This window comes from Lotus japonicus, chromosome 1, assembly GCF_012489685.1.
Source record: "Lotus japonicus ecotype B-129 chromosome 1, LjGifu_v1.2".
NCBI lineage: Eukaryota > Viridiplantae > Streptophyta > Magnoliopsida > Fabales > Fabaceae > Lotus > Lotus japonicus.
This window is the reverse complement of record NC_080041.1, coordinates 83,505,858-83,521,756: the sequence shown is the minus strand read 5'-3', so window position 1 is coordinate 83,521,756 and position 15,899 is coordinate 83,505,858. Positions and strand designations below refer to the sequence as shown.

Genomic DNA, 15,899 nt, shown 5'->3' with positions numbered 1-15,899 from the left:
TGTCATCAATCGATGCAATTGATAGATTTATTTACCAGTACAAGCGAGCTGAAATTGAGGCTGCGGTACAATAATTTGAAAAGGACTTCTGCAAGCATCTTGTTATTAGAAATGATATTTATTCATGCCAAAAGGGCTAGGTAACCCTGCAATAAGTAGCATTATACACTGAGTTGAAAGTGCAAGCACACATGTAATGAAACAGACGCTACCGTGCACTTCTTACTACTTCTGGGGTGGGTTTTGACAACGGAGGGCTGTCACCTTTCTCTTTACTATCAAACTCCACTCCTTGAAATCTGATCTGTGATGACCGATACTTACTACCAAATGCAGAGCCAAACCCCCATCCAAGTCCTACTCCAACGCCACAGCCTCCACCTTCAAAATAAAACCAATATACCCACTTCAATATGAAAGGTGAAATTCATGACATATGTAATTTATAAGAAAGGGTGAATACAAATTCTTGAACTTCATAAGTGACACTCATTTTTAATACAATTCCTATAAAAAAAATCCTAATATGGATAACAATTTTCAGTATCATCCCACCTCTTGTGATTATAACATTGTCAAGAGACCATACTAAAAAGGATTGTCACACATAGAAAGTAGAAACAATATGTATAGGCTAGGGATGTCAATGGGTACGGGTGGGCGGTAGTATATATCCATTGTTATAAAAGCATCATACAGTATTATCTCCATGTCTGGTATCCACGATTGAGGAAGTAAAATCGCTTCCCATTAAAAGCTACAATATGTAGCCTATGGATGGGATGTGCATTAGCTTTTGTACCCACCACTCTACCAAACACACATTATAACAGCAAACGAGGACCAAAATAAAAACAATTATAACTTACATAGGAACTTAACTGAAAATATTTCCTATAGGAGTCAAATTGAAAATGGGTGTCAATACAAAAATAAAAGGGGCCAAGAAATTGGAACTGACAATGCCAAGTAACTTGAGAGACAGAAGATATAACAATTCAAGGGGCCAACTTTTGATATTTTCTTCTGAAGGGAGAGGACCTGAAGGGAACTATGCTAGTTCTATCCCCTAAATTATTGACCCTCTGTCCAATGTATATCGCTGTTTTTATACATCACTAATCAAACCAGAAGGATAAATATTAGCAACCGAGTCACTATAAAGCCAAACAAGATACTACTGCCTTAGACGAAGAGGTCTTGAGATTTAATCTTTAGGATAAAAGTTTTGGAGGAAAAATGCTACGCACATCATAGATCATGTCATAGACATTAAATGCTGAAAATAAAAATTGAAAAGCAGAAAACAGAGCAAGATTAATGAATATTATACCTACACCAAGACCCAATAAGTTCAACGGCATACCTGCGCACGAGACAAAGATAACTATTAGGTAAGTTAACTGTTAACTATTAGCAGTTGCTGTCTTGTTGAGATAAAATTGACAAGAACTGCAAACAACAGTAGCAAAAACTGAAAGATAACATTGCTTCATTCAGATGGTTTAATTTTGTATCATTTTTCACAGGAACAACACAAAGAATCCTTTGATCATCAACTTGTAAAAGGAAGAAACCAACGTGCAATAGTAAAATAATTATTTTGTTCCTGGATTTTGATACACAAAATAAACAAATAAATAATGTAGCTATTCTTGACAGCTGCAGGTGCAAGAGAAAAGAAAACAAGTAAAAATAGGTTCAACCAAATGAAATGAGCCAGTAAAATAGTCACTTCAAAGTATGATATACCAACAGAAACTATCCCAATTGATTTGATCCACCTTGTGACTGCTTTTCCTGATAGCCTAAAGAAATCCGATAGACTTTCTTATAACAGATTAACTTATTCATAGTTCTAAACCCAGTATCCACAAAAGAAATCAATCTTTTATTTAGCTGCTGTTAGCCCTAATTGGTCAATACACGATCTGGGAGATTAACATCCCATGCTCCCATCATCCCACGTTCACCCCCAAGCAAAAGGAAGACAACATGCACAACTCAGCCACATCCCATAACCACATCATTGTTCCTATGCCTCCCCACTAAAACAATGTTCCCCTTTCCAGATCCTGACTATACCAAAAGTAATAATTTCCAATCATAAACTAGAGTATTGGATTAGACCCATTGAACAAATAAATTAACAAATTTTTCTGTAATCTACATTCTATAGATTATGTTGGACATTTTGACCATAATTATTGCGAGAAGCCAGAAAAATAAGACACCAAGCAAGAAGGAGTTGGTGGGCTATAGATTGCTATAGCATGCATCCAACTCTCATATATCAACTCCAAATAAAATATTTCAGAAACCACTTCCTAGCCATCAATATAATAGAGGATGGGAAATAAGTCTCCAGAAAGTTAGATTACAAGACATCAGAAGAAAATGCTGTCATGATTAATATAGCTAGAGGCAAAATTCCACTTGCCGCATAAAGCTTAGTAGAGAGAGAGAGAGAGAGAGAGAGAGAAACCCCAAGGGATTGGTCGAGGAGACTAAGATAAAATCTCATATCTGACAGGTTGTGGTTTGAACCTACACTTGTCTCCTTGGGGAGAGGGAAATCTACATTCCAATGTATGTGCTTTTTGAGCCTACAGACTTTCTCTTACTTGAACAAGGGCACCATCCCCTCACCCTACAATCCATGTACACAAAAATACAAAAGAGAAAAGAGGTGGGCTGGGGTGGTGTGGGAGATGAAACTAAGACTGCTACTTTAGGAAACACCGCTGAGGAAAGTAACTGTAGATAGACAGAGTTTGATTAAGGGAAAGAGACTAAGGGTGTGCTTGGCTTAGCTGATATAAACTGGTAAAAAATAAGTATGAAAAATAATTAACACTAGATTGGTGCCATAGAAGAAAGTGAAGCACATGACTTTTCACTCCACAGCACCATATTTAACCTATTTTGTATTAATCCTGTAATATGAAAGTGAGAAGTCTAGAAGTGTGTCCCCATTTTCCCATCCTCTACTAAGAAACAATGAGTGAAGATCAAAACCTTTCCATCTCACCCTATTTTCCCTCTCCTCTCTATTTTCCATATTCAGCAGCTACCAATATACAGTAATAGGCTAATAGCTAACAACTTTGTCTAGAGTGACAACATCAACACTAGAATGTAAAAATTCCAACAGCATATACAAATTGCTAATGAATAAGAGGAAAATAGCTCATGATTCCAATAACAACTACCCAAGTGTCAAAATTGCATAAGGTAGCAAAATGATTCAATTGAAAGAATTTAGAAATGCAAGCGAAGCAGAGAAAAATGAGTGCAGCATATAACAACAGACCTCCGAAACCCCATCCCACACCGAAACCGCAACCAACACCGAAACCTGAAAGGAAAAGACAAAATCCAGAGTGAGATAGAGATTTGAGATTCGCCGAATATGCAGAAATTGTGACATCCAAATCCAGCATACCAAATCCGACGCCGGCTCCTTCAAAGGTTGTGATGACCATTTGTTTTCTTTTTTACTTTCCGGGAAAATCCAGAAGAATAGTTTATTAGTGGAAATATGGATTGGAAGATTGGAACCAGAAAGAAACTCATACTGGACCTGCTGGACCCAAGACCCAAGTCCACTCTTAAGAGTTTCTTTGGAGAACTTAGTAAAAAAAAACTTGGTAAAATTTATGACTGAGAATATATATTCTATACAAAATGAATATTATAATAAAAATAAATTTGGAATGTGAAGAAAGTCAATTGGATATAAACATTTTACACGTAAGTCGTCAACCATTTTCTCATAGATTTAATATAATAATATTGTTCCAGTCAATCCAAAAGGCCACTGAACTCAATATTGTTTGAGGCAGCTCTCAGGATCCATAGCTAAGTAAACTCTATGATGATCAGTCAAGATTCAAGACAACCAAAAATGAGTTTATCTAGTCCAAACTTAGAGGCGAACAAACTCAAGCTGACACATTGATAACGTCGCTATCACTATAAGATTGCTCAAAGGAAATTGAAGACTAATAAAAATACAAATTTGAGTCCACTTGATTAAATATTAATGCTTTTTTAACCCAAGTACTTTTGCACATTGAGGTGTGAGATGTTTTTTTAAGCAAAAAAAAGGTTATATATAATCAGAAAATTCTAAGAAACTCTTCTCAAAGGATAAGGAGGGGAGGCAACCCAACCAAAAAAGAGGATAAAAATCTCTAAAGAGCAAAAAAAAAAAAATTCCACCAAACAATGTTTGCATTAGTAGGTCCCAAATGAAAAGCCTAGAAAAGCTGCACAAAAGAATGCTCCCAAAAACCAAAATATAACTCATAGACCAACACCACTAGCAGTGGCGGATCCAGGACCCCGGGGTCAGGGGGTTCAAAATTTTCAAATAAGCACATCGATAAAAAATATAATTAAAAACAACTGTAATATGTTTATACAACAGAAATTATACAAATCATAGTTGTCCTCTACGCGATTTCATTGTGACCTTCACAAAATAGAGTAGACTTAAATTAGATTAATACATGAAGTTATATACAAATCATTGTGTCAAAGCCATTGTATTATTAATATGGCACAAGGGGTGCCACACTGCCACCCATATATCAAATAAGAAAACAAAAATAGGTACAAAGAGTGCAAGACCCTTTTATCAAAAAAAAAAAAGAGTGCAAGACCCTTCAAAAGCCACCCACATGAAAACTGTCATAGCATAGGCATTGCAATAATGGCCCAAAAAAAACGCACCCTTCCTCTGCAGACTGCAATCCTCAATCTTTCTCCAGCCAGAATAACAACAAGGCTACAATTCAAGAGCATAGTACCCACACAAGCTTATGCTAACTTTCAGATTGCTTCAACAACAGCACAATGATTTGATAAAAAGTGTTGGGGTTTTTCAATTTGGGGTTTTCAATTTGGGGGTTTAGGTTTTTAATTTGGGGTTTTTCAATTTGGGGTTTTCAATTTCTTACTAACCTTCAAGCTTCAAGTCTTCAACAGCAGCAAAGAAAGAGAGTGGTGGTGCGTTGGGCGGCCGCCGGTGGGCGGTGGTGGTGGACTGGTGGCGTTGGTGGGCGTGGGCTGTGGCTGCCGTGATTCGTGAGTGAAGGAGAGTTGAGACCGTGAGATGAGAGAGTGAGTGCGTGAGGAAGAGAGAGAGAGAGGAGTGAGTGCGTGAGGAAGAGAGAGAGAGAGGAGTGAGGAATGAGTCACTCAGTGTTGACTCCTTGACTGGGACCTGGGTGCAATTTTCAAATTTCAGGGGGTTCAAAAAAAACCACTCTAGGGGGGTAAGTAGGAATTTTTTTTTCAGGGGGTTCAGTTGAACCCCTCATGTCAACGTGGGTCCGCCCCTGACCACTAGGACGTTAAGAAGAGAACATCGCCATAAATTCTCCCACTAACCCGCGGATAGCTTTGATAAAAAGAGAAAACGGGCCATTTGCTAAATTCATTAGGTAGTGTATTATTCAAGAGAAAACGAGTCATTTGCTAAATTCATTAGGTAGTGTATTATTCTATTAGAAGTGCATACTAATATAATGTAGTCTTTGCATTCTAGAATAATCTATCACTTAGGATTGTGACACATGCATCGTCACTCTTAATTCTGATGATGAATCTATTGGTATAAATTGTAAGCTTTCATTATGAAATGATACCAAGAAAAATTGACAAATACCTCCTTTTATCTTTCTTTCCTTAATTTCTTTTTATTTTCTCACTTAAGTTTTGCTTGGTAGAGTTTCTCTCTACCAATCTTCTAAGTCGTTCTAAATATTTTCAAAACTCAAGACTTTACTAAAAAGTCACACATTTTTAACTCTAATATAATACCCGCATGAATCTGAGAGTGAAAAGGCGACTCTAAAGAAATAGTAGCGTCACACAAACCATTCCCCCTCAAGCACATAAAACTCACATTGGTTGGAGGGAGGGGAATGGAAAATGAAAGAAAACACGGTAATTGAAGAATGAATTTAGATTAAGGTTAGTCCAAATTCATTCCTCGTTTTCCGTGTTTTCTTTCATTTCTTCTCCCTCCAACCAAACATAGTGAAAATGTCATGAAGATTAAAAAATATTGAATTTGCAAAAGGTATATACCATATACTCATGATCACATGATCTTAAATTTAAAAGTTAGTCATGTCTTAAAAGGCAATCAACTAATTTACTTGTTTTTAAAAGTTAGTCATGTCTAAAAAGGCCATTCAACAGATTTACTTGTTTTAGAATAGTAGTCAATCCACTTTTCTCATGATTTACTTGTTTTAGACAAGCAGTTAATCAACTTTTCTCATGACCTATCTTGCAAATGGCAATCCCAATTATAAAGTATAAACTATAAAGTATAAACAGAAGATAAATGAAACCAACTTAACCAGAAATTGTAACTTCACAATTGATTCCTGAGTTTTATTTTCCCTCTTGCAAGTAACAAATTCAATTATAACCACACAAATTCATCTTCCAATACAGCATTATTAGTAATCAAAGGCAAAGAAACAGAATACACAACAACAAAATGATGCACAATACAATAGTTTTGCTTATTGCAGATAAATCAAGTGTAAAAATTTCACAGCAGAAGAAGCAGAGGCATAGCAGATTCAGGGCACAATCTTGCAATCTTTGGTCTTATCAATCCAAGATATGAATGAATTCTTGGTGTTTCTGAACCCCAGAAAACCATGCTCTTTGGCCTTGTTCATGCTATCCAATAGGCTGCCACCAGAAAACATAAGCTCCACAAACCACCACTCAGCAACCTCATTGAGCTTGGTAGGTTGCAGCTGATTCTCTTTCACAATCTCCTCCCACACAGCTTCCTTGTCTTTCATCATCTCCGACAACCTCAAATCCGAAGAATCATCCTCAAAGAACCCGTACTCTTCAATCTCAAACTGTTCTGCCAGAACCTTCCACATATGCTTCCATTTGAACACATCCCCATTGCTGCAATTGAAGGCCTCGTTCGCCGCATATGGATCCACCGCCGCCCAAATCTGCTGCTCCGCGATCAAATCCGCATCTGACGCCGCGGAATAAGACTCCCACGCCGCTTTCGTGCCGGGGAACCGCAACGGAACACCCTCGTGCTTGCAGATTGCGGCGTAGACGCAGAGAGTTCCGACGATGTTCATCAAGCTGTACGGGGAGAAACCGAAGATAACCTGAGGCCGGTGAACGGACCAGGTCAAACCCTCTTTCTTCCCCGTCTCTTCGAACAGGATATCCTCCTGTGTGTAGTAGAAATTCGGCGCGTCAAGGCGGGGGAGATCCTCCGTGAACGGCGGCTCGTGGAACTCGATCTTGCCGACGAGCTCGAAAGGGCCGACGTAGTGCTTACAGCCGGTTTGGAGCGTCACGTGGCGGAGATTGGGCGCGTTGGGGATGACGGCGCGGAGGACGTTTCTGAGCATGGCGCCGTTGACCTCGCAATTCTCCGATTCGGTGTAGCGGTTGGTCCAGGAGACGTAGAAGATGTGGGTGACGTCGGTGAGGACGGAGAGCTTGGCTTGGGTGTCGTCGGGATCGGAGATGTCGCACTGGATGTAGTCGATTGGGTGATCGGCGTTCCAGGAGGGTCGAGGGCGGCGGGCGACGCCGTAGACTTTCCAGCGGCCGCCGGGGGTGTCGGGAAGAGGGAGAATCTCGGCGAGGCTGTTGCCGACGATGCCGGTGACGCCGATGATGAGTCCGACGCTGGTGAAGGGTCGCGGCGGTTCTTCTTCGTCTAGTTTCTTCTTGGCAGCGCCAATTGCTCCAGACCACCACCAACTCATTTTTCAGAGAGAGAAAGAGAAGAAGAAGAAGATACAGTTACAGAGAAGAAGAAGAAGAAGAAGAAGAAGAAGAAGAAGAAGAAGAAGGTGAGTGAGTGAATGAGTGGATTTGAATGATACAGCGTCTTCGAGTTGTTTAGACAAAGGGAGAAGGAAACGAATCTGCTGATCACACGGGACATGTAATGTTGTCTAACACGATAAGACTGGTAAAAAACATTAATATATAATATAATGTCATTATTTTATTTATCTAAAGTTAATTTATTTGGGAGTAACCAATCCAAATTTATAAACTTACCACATAATATGAGTTCTTAAATAATTTTTTTATACATCGAAAAAATAAATTGCATCCATCAAGAATCTATCTCTGAATTTCCCCTACGCAACTCATATGTTCTCCAGCTCCTATCACATATCACATGAATTATCATACAACGACCGTTCTTAAATAATTTAACTGAATCAATAATTTAAACAAAACGCTTAGAATAGAATAAATAGTCATATATACATGTGTGTTGGTCACGTTGGTCTTTCAGTTGTTACATTTCATTCACAAATATTCATATGTTGCACGCGGCGTGTGAAACCTTTGTTGCAAAAAAGAATAATAATATTTTCACAAGTTAATTTCACCTCCACTTCACCAAATTATGAAGAAAAGAAAGGTACATGAGTGATATGATAGAGATGTGACAGGAAATGCAGAGAGAAAAATGAAGAAAACAAAGTGAAAATGATATGTAAGAGAAATAGAGGTGTAAATATATCATAACTCTGAAAAAAAATAATACTCCATCTTAATTCTTAATTTTGATTTTTGTACCCGTACTCCAGCATGTATTGTTATCATCCCTCACCCATCTTCTCCATTTTAGGGAATGAATCATCTTCTGTGAAATTTTTCTTATCTTTTTCCATACGTTTGTGTCAATCTCTTTTTTTATAAACACTTTCTAATGGTACGGTGGAGTATTATGTATTGCACCGGTGCCATACCTCTGAGGGCCAATAGTACCACAACATGTGTCACTGAGTGTAATGGGAAACTGAATTATCTAGTAAAATATTTTTTAATTATTTTTGAAATTTAATAAGCAAATGACATAAAAGCCCTATGAGTCAACTTCCTTCTTCTCCCTCCTTGCCCATCTTCCCTGGAATTTGCATCTTTCGCTAAGAATGTATAGGGTCAGAGCGCCCTTGCCGTGACACTTCACCGCCATTGAACCTCTAAGGACCTCTCTACGACAATGTTGAATATGAAAAGCTAGCGAGACAAACACACAATTTTTAACATGAGAAATATTAAAAAATTCACAACATCTTCATACATCACACCTAGAATACCCGCATCTTATCATTTTGTTTAAAACAAAATAATTATTTATCATAATTAAAAACTTATGAGTCCAATCAAGGGACAAGAAGGGAGGCACCCCAACAAAAAGGGCCCAATACCTCGATAGAAAAAATAAAAAGCTAGTCAATGTTATACCCAACATAGGCCCTAGGTAAAAACAAACCTCAAAAACCCAAACTCCACAAAAAAACTCTCAAAGCTAACAAATAAGCAACCAAACCAACACCTCAAAGACGCTAAGAAGAGAACATTGCCCTCAGTTCTTCATCGAATTCGCAAATAGCATGGAAGTTACTGCTTGGGTAATTTTCCTAAGAAGTCATGTTTTTTTCTCTAGTAAAATATCATCCAACAGAAACTGCATTTGAGGGGGTAGGCTCTGGCACCTCTACAGAGATAGGAACGTCAAACGAGCCAACCCCTGCTTCGGCAAAGCCAAAGGCCCAACGCCTCATGGAAACTCACAAAAGAGTTAGAAGGTTGTCCTTTTTTCTTCTTCTTCTTAGAATACCCACATCTTTGATTAGAATTCTAGAACCAAATAAACCAAGATTCATAGTATTATTATGTTCATTTGGTAGAATATTATTTTTAAGTATTACTGTAAAAACCAATTTGCTATAAATATTGATCAATATCGGGCTTTTAGTTTGGTACAAAATGAAAATGAAGACAAATGCTACACAATATCATCACAACACCTCTTGCCATAAGCAAAAAGTGAAACTAGACTATTAGGAGAAACGAGCTAAATCATAAATTAGATGTAAACCCAAGGCACGAGTTAGCGTCTCTACGAACATGAGTGAAAAAAATGCACCAACGAGCAATGTCCATGATTAATATCAGTCTATATATGCAGGGTTTGATCTATATAATGTTCCATATTAAAGATCCTTATAATGCTATATTGAAGTAATCCATGCAGTCTCCAAATAATAGTTGGAATAAAATTTTCTCTGTCATTCTCATGAATTATTACAAAAATTATTCTTAATAAATGTTATGAAATTTTACGCTTCATAAAAAATAAACCCTATATGCAATGAGTAAAGTAGCACTGGAATCTACTTAGAGGTGTCAGCGTACAACTTTGTAGCTACAAATCAGAATGCTACAGTTCAAGCCACTAATGGTAATTCTAATGATTGGTAGTGGATATGGAAGATTTGCACACCAGAGAAGACGAAGGTGTTTATTTGCTTTCAATGCATAATTCAATACAAGTAAAAAGCCACTGATTTCTTTGTCATTTGGCTGCGTTGCCAGGTTGTTCAAGATGCTCGCATCCTCTCGAAGATATCTTACATTGCCTTCGAGACTTCTCTCATTCCTAGGAGGCATAGCTTCATTTGAATGTTGTAGCTCGACCGAACATCAAAATTATGAACCTCGTTCTTTGATTTGTTGCCAAATTAGTGGTGCTAATTAACTCGTCACTCTTTGTTGGTGAAACGAGATGGTGATGGGTAAGAATAAGTGGTATGCTAACTTCGTGTGCAAGTGGATTTTGAAAGAGCAATTGGAGGGTTATCAAAATCTTGGATGCACATAGAGAAATCTCTAGAATTACTCAAGAGATTTAAAGACATTAATTAAATATTCTCATGCTCAAGAGATTTAGAAAGACCAATGGCGTAACATTGAACTGGGGCAGATAAGTCATATGCTTGAATATATTATGTGTTTGAATCACTAATATTTTTTTTTGATACATCGGAAAATAAATAACAACAAGAACAACTACAAAGCAGTTGAATCACTAATATGGATAAAGGTCATTCAATGAAGTTTAATCCCAACAAATTTTCATACTTATTGTCTCTCCTTCAGTTTATTTTCTTTATTTATATTTTCATTTATAAACAAACAACCAATCTCTTGTGAAACCATGATTTTAAATTTACTAACTATTGAACGACATATAAGTATTTCACCTCTTAGATGACGAAAAACTCGTATCTACTTACTTCGATTGAATCGTAAGGGTTTAGTTAAAAAGTTGTACAAACAAAAAAAAACTTTTATCACACTATTAGCCACTCATGTATGTGGCGGGTTTTGACCTCCACAAAGTGTATTGATAGTCAAAAACCTCCACAAAAGTAGAGTGTCCCAATAATGGTTGACATTATTTTGATGTTAATGCATCAGAGTTGTTCATTCACACTAATACTCTATTTTCACCACAATTTTTACCTATCACTTTTTTCTTTTTTAATCATATCATCAGTCACATCTCTTACTTTATCTTTCTTTTCTTCCATCTTTTAAGAGGTTGAATGAACTGACTTGTTTCTCTGATTGTCTTGACGCTGTCAATGTTTGCTCCTCACAAATTGATGTGTCCAACTACTGGGGCAAGGGAGACCATCATGCGTGTAAGGAAAATGTTGCTATGGGGTTGGGATGTGCAAATTGAGTATGTGCCCAGGAAGAAGAAAAACACCGCTAATTGTTTGGCAAGGTGCGCGTCAAGGGATAATTTTGCAAGGCAGGTTTGATGTTTACCGCCTTCTGCTGTCATTGAGGCCCTCTACAAGGATGTTATAGGTTAGTTTTATCTTCTTTTAGCTTTCCTCTTGTCACAAAAAAAAACTCAAAGTGAAAGACCTATAACTAGAAAGCTGTAAAACTTATCTTATTGAAACTTGATTTCTTGAGCTTTCTAATCTTAATGGTCTTCAACCTTTTTTCTTCTTTGTTGATGTTGTTGTCTTCATCAAAACCTAGACAAGGTAAGAGAGAGGTTCTTCTTCACAAAGTAAATATTTACTGATTTCATTGTCATTTGGTTGTATTTCCAGGTTGTTCAAGAAGTTCACATCCTCTCGAAGATAGCTTACATTGCTTTCATGAATGCTCTCATTCTTGAGAGTTGTGGTTTGACCAAATGTTGTAGCTCAGCCGACTTCAAAATTAAGAACCCCCAAGCCTTGATTCACTGCAAAAATTAGTGGTGCTAACTTGTCACTCTTTGTTGATGATACTTGGGGTCTATGGAAATGGCGGAACAAGATGGTCATGGGTGAGAAGAATTGGTCCGCTGACTTTGTGTGTAAGTTGATTTTGCAAGAGCAGAAAGATTGTAATTATAAGGTCAACCAAGTCTCCTTCTTATTTTCGAATTAGTTTTAATGATGAAATAAAATGTAAAGTTATGAAAGTTAACGATCTTATATTACTCAAATTCTTAATCAGAAGCAAATACAAAAGATTATATGATAAGAAAGAGAGAAAGTTCAATGATAAAAGATGAACAAACTACAATGTCTATTCAATATAATACAAAGCATCAGATAAAAAAATCAAAAGAAGCAAGATCAAGATCTACAAAGCCTTATCAAATAAAGAAATTTCTACAAAACCAAACAAGTAAAAGAAGAAATATCAAAGTTATGCACAAAGTTAAGAAGACAACACAAGTAGATGAAGATACAAGCTATAACACATACTCAAGATACAACGGCTTTCTCATCTCACAATGTTACAAAATCAAAAATTTTCACTTTAGAGATCAAGAAGTAGTCAAAAGATATATGAGGAGCTAAAGGATCTCGTTGACAAACAATACACCAAAGCTCATCAGACAAGTTCATCTTGAACTACTCATCGTTTGCAGCAGTATAGTTCAAAGAATAAGTGGTATATTGAATGGCAAGTACGCTGGAATTATGAGGCTACTGAATAACAATAACTAGTCCATACCGGCACACGCGTAATTGATAGTTGGACACACTCTACAATGCTCAAGCAAGGTAGTCAAATCGAGATACGTATCGTGTATCGTTAGACCCTAATTCCGTGTCGCGTATCGTATCGTAACGTGTATCGTAAGATACGGACACAAAAAAATTAAGTCATAAATTAAATAATATACTAATATATCATCTAAATATAGTTCAAAATAATCAAAGATCCAAGTCATAAGTAGAAAAATAGTCTCACAAAGTTCAAGTTCAACCTAATTTCAAGCCATAAGCCAAACTAAAGTACTAAACATCAAAGAGATGAAATTAAATGCCCACTCCCTAATTCCAAGCCATTAAAGGGCTGCTGAAGTTGAACGTGAAACATGAAAGGGCTGCTGAAGTGAAGTTGAACGTGAAAGGGTGAAAGAATAAAAAAAAACATCACTTTTTAGAGCAATTTACTAATTTTTAATGAAATTAAATGCCCACTCCCTAATTTTTCTAGGGGAGTAAGATGAAACGGCATTTGAAAAACTGTTTTTGTATCGTATCGGGATACGTATCGTGCGATACTCATGCGATATGTGCGATACAGGTCACGATACGAACACAAAAAGATACATACATGGGATACGTATCGTTTGGTTGATTTTCGTATCGTATCGGGATACGTATCGTGCGATACGCACGATACTAACTACCATGTGCTCAAGTACAAAAGCAAGCTAGACTTTCTAAAAAATATCTTGTCAAGAGTCTTGCCAATATTAATATAGCTATCTTCGGCAAAGAAGAGATATACACACTTCATTTTTTAAACACTTCATTTCCACATCTTTTTATTTCTATCTCTCTCATCTTATCATGTATCACATCTCATATTTTCTCTTTCTTACTTTTTCTTTTCTTCTTATCTCTCTCACCATTCCACCTCTCAACCTCAAAAGAGAGGTGTGGATGAAACATTATCCGCATTGATTGCATACACTCTCTACGATAATATTCACATCACCTTCTTAGGAAGAGTCTCTAGCAAAAGTTGTCAGCGCCAAATCAAACCGAAGTACAACAAGGAGACTATGAAGAATAGACCTTTTGAAGAAGTTCTCTCAAGCCAATCTCAAACGTCTACTAGTAGTAATTGCCGGAAATTATGTCCGCTAACATATGACGGCTTTTACCGACTGTTCTTGACGTCTTTACCGGCGCCCTGTAAAAGCGCCGGCAAAGCTTTTGCCGACTCCCGATACACCGGTGGAAGTGTGGTTGTCGGTAAAAGTGTTTGCGGCCATTTTTATTGCCGCTAAAGGCAATATTTATTGCCACTAAAGATGCTTTTTTTGTTGTAGTGACTAAGCACAAATTTGAAGAAAAGATACGTTGGAACTCAATAGAAAAATTGAAATAAGACAAAGTGTCACATTCTTAATGCAGTAAGACTAGCAACGATAATATATCTCTCAACGGTTAGAATTCGAACATCCAACTGAGATAATAGATATAAAAAGAAGCAAAACAAGAAGTAAAAGGCTGGTGAAGGTACATTCACATCAAGTGGGTATGAACCCATCAAGAGGTACATCACCAAGAGCTTGTGAGTTTCATCTCAATCAGAAGGATAATGAAAGGATTTTTACTACTCTGCTCTCAAATTCCTCAAGATTAAATTACAGTATAGCAAAAGGTTTTGTATTTCCTAGCAATTAGATTTAACTCTAGTTCGGTATCTAGACGATGTAGCTTCCACTCTTACGCCGAACCAAACAATTCTAGGTGCACAACTAAAACATATCATTAAGAATAAGATAAAATTATTGAATAATGAGATAGAAACAATATTTTCATATACAAATCAAGAAGAATACCACATAGTTAAATGTTACATCTAATCCTAACATAGAAAAGTTAGTTTTCCATCACCATGGAAGCTTACAAGATATATGAAAGGAAACTAGGAAGGTAGGATGAATCTGTGATGTCTCAAAGATCGATCCAACTCTCCAAGCCTCCAAGAAGTGTTCCTAGGTGTTTCTCTCTTCTAAATATCGTGTTTCTTTTCCTGATTTCCAGTACTCCTCTGCAATCTCAAGAAGACAAGTCTTTTATGAAGAGTTCTAGCATAAGGTATTTAACACCATCTCCTGCATGCTCATCACTTTTATCTGGATGCTTAGCACCTTCGTCTGGGTGCTGAACACCCAATTACCTTCAAAAAAGGGTTTTCTAGCCGCCAAGGATGGTCAACATGCACCTTCCCTTTCATGCTGAGCATGATTTTTTCAGTAAGAGATTTCTTCTCTGTTTAAATGGTGCTTAGCACCCATAGGTTGATGCTTAGCACCCAACCTTCCTCAAATCTTCACTTTCCTTTGAAACTTTAATCCTACAGCATAATTTGAGATTGAAATCAAGCTTTAAACAAATTTTAACATAATTTCACAAACCTACAATTTCTAAATAATGTGATAGAATCTTATGTTAAATGGTAATAATGTGAACTTATTACCACATTAATAAACAATGTGCACTTATGGTAATTAACAATGTGACATCACTGTTATTTATTTATTACAGTTTAGAATATTTTAATATAGGCTGACCTTTTATGGTTTAAATGATTGTTAATAATCTTCTATTCAATTTTTTTTCTTTATAATTATCAATATTATGATTAACTCATTTTAAAAACCTTAATAAATTTTTTTGTGAACAAAGCATCTTCAATGCTAGGTTCTTAGTTCTTAGCACTATTCATGTGGGCCTATATTGTCACATGTACTTAAGCAACTATTTGCAGATTTTGCTCTAATCATGAGTTCTTAGTTCTTAGCATTATTCATCTTGTCCCACAATACCCTTATATCAGTAATGTTTTTTTGTTATTTTCATATAATTTTGATTTAAATTTAAATGCTAATTCAATACTTAATCAAATTAATTGATGAATGAGCGAAAAAAAAAAGATTAATTTTTTTATGTTAAGAACACAAAAAGTAAAACTCTTTATATAAGAATTAGTTCTTATTTTTAAGAACTAAGAACTCCACGTTAGCCACC

General features: G+C 36.6%; 2 protein-coding genes across 2 annotated transcripts; both read right to left on the bottom strand.

Annotated features, from left to right (window-relative positions):
* On the bottom strand, positions 1-3,627 carry LOC130723107 (protein TRIGALACTOSYLDIACYLGLYCEROL 5, chloroplastic). Its single transcript, XM_057574061.1, has 4 exons — positions 3,446-3,627; positions 3,314-3,358; positions 1,334-1,366; positions 1-381 (listed from the first exon to the last, which is right to left on the bottom strand). The coding sequence occupies exons 1-4, from the start codon at positions 3,483-3,485 to the stop codon at positions 209-211; spliced, it is 291 nt and encodes a 96-aa protein (XP_057430044.1). The 5' UTR covers positions 3,486-3,627; the 3' UTR covers positions 1-208.
* A 2,745-nt stretch (positions 3,628-6,372) lies between these two features.
* Positions 6,373-7,976, bottom strand: LOC130723086 (3-oxo-Delta(4,5)-steroid 5-beta-reductase-like). Its single transcript, XM_057574016.1, has one exon. The coding sequence runs from the start codon at positions 7,779-7,781 to the stop codon at positions 6,606-6,608; it is 1,176 nt and encodes a 391-aa protein (XP_057429999.1). The 5' UTR covers positions 7,782-7,976; the 3' UTR covers positions 6,373-6,605.
* Positions 7,977-15,899: the final 7,923 nt, after the last annotated feature.

Excerpts from the sequence above, each read along its gene's own strand:
- LOC130723086 (XM_057574016.1), bottom strand. The coding sequence starts at position 7,781 with ATGAGTTGGTGGTGGTCTGGAGCAATTGGCGCTGCCAAGAAGAAACTA.
- LOC130723107 (XM_057574061.1), bottom strand. The coding sequence starts at position 3,485 with ATGGTCATCACAACCTTTGAAGGAGCCGGCGTCGGATTTG. Across the intron at positions 1,367-3,313 it reads TGTGGGATGGGGTTTCGGAG|GTATGCCGTTGAACTTATTG; the intron begins GTCTGTTGTTAT and ends TCTCGTGCGCAG. Across the intron at positions 382-1,333 it reads CTTATTGGGTCTTGGTGTAG|GTGGAGGCTGTGGCGTTGGA; the intron begins GTATAATATTCA and ends TTTATTTTGAAG.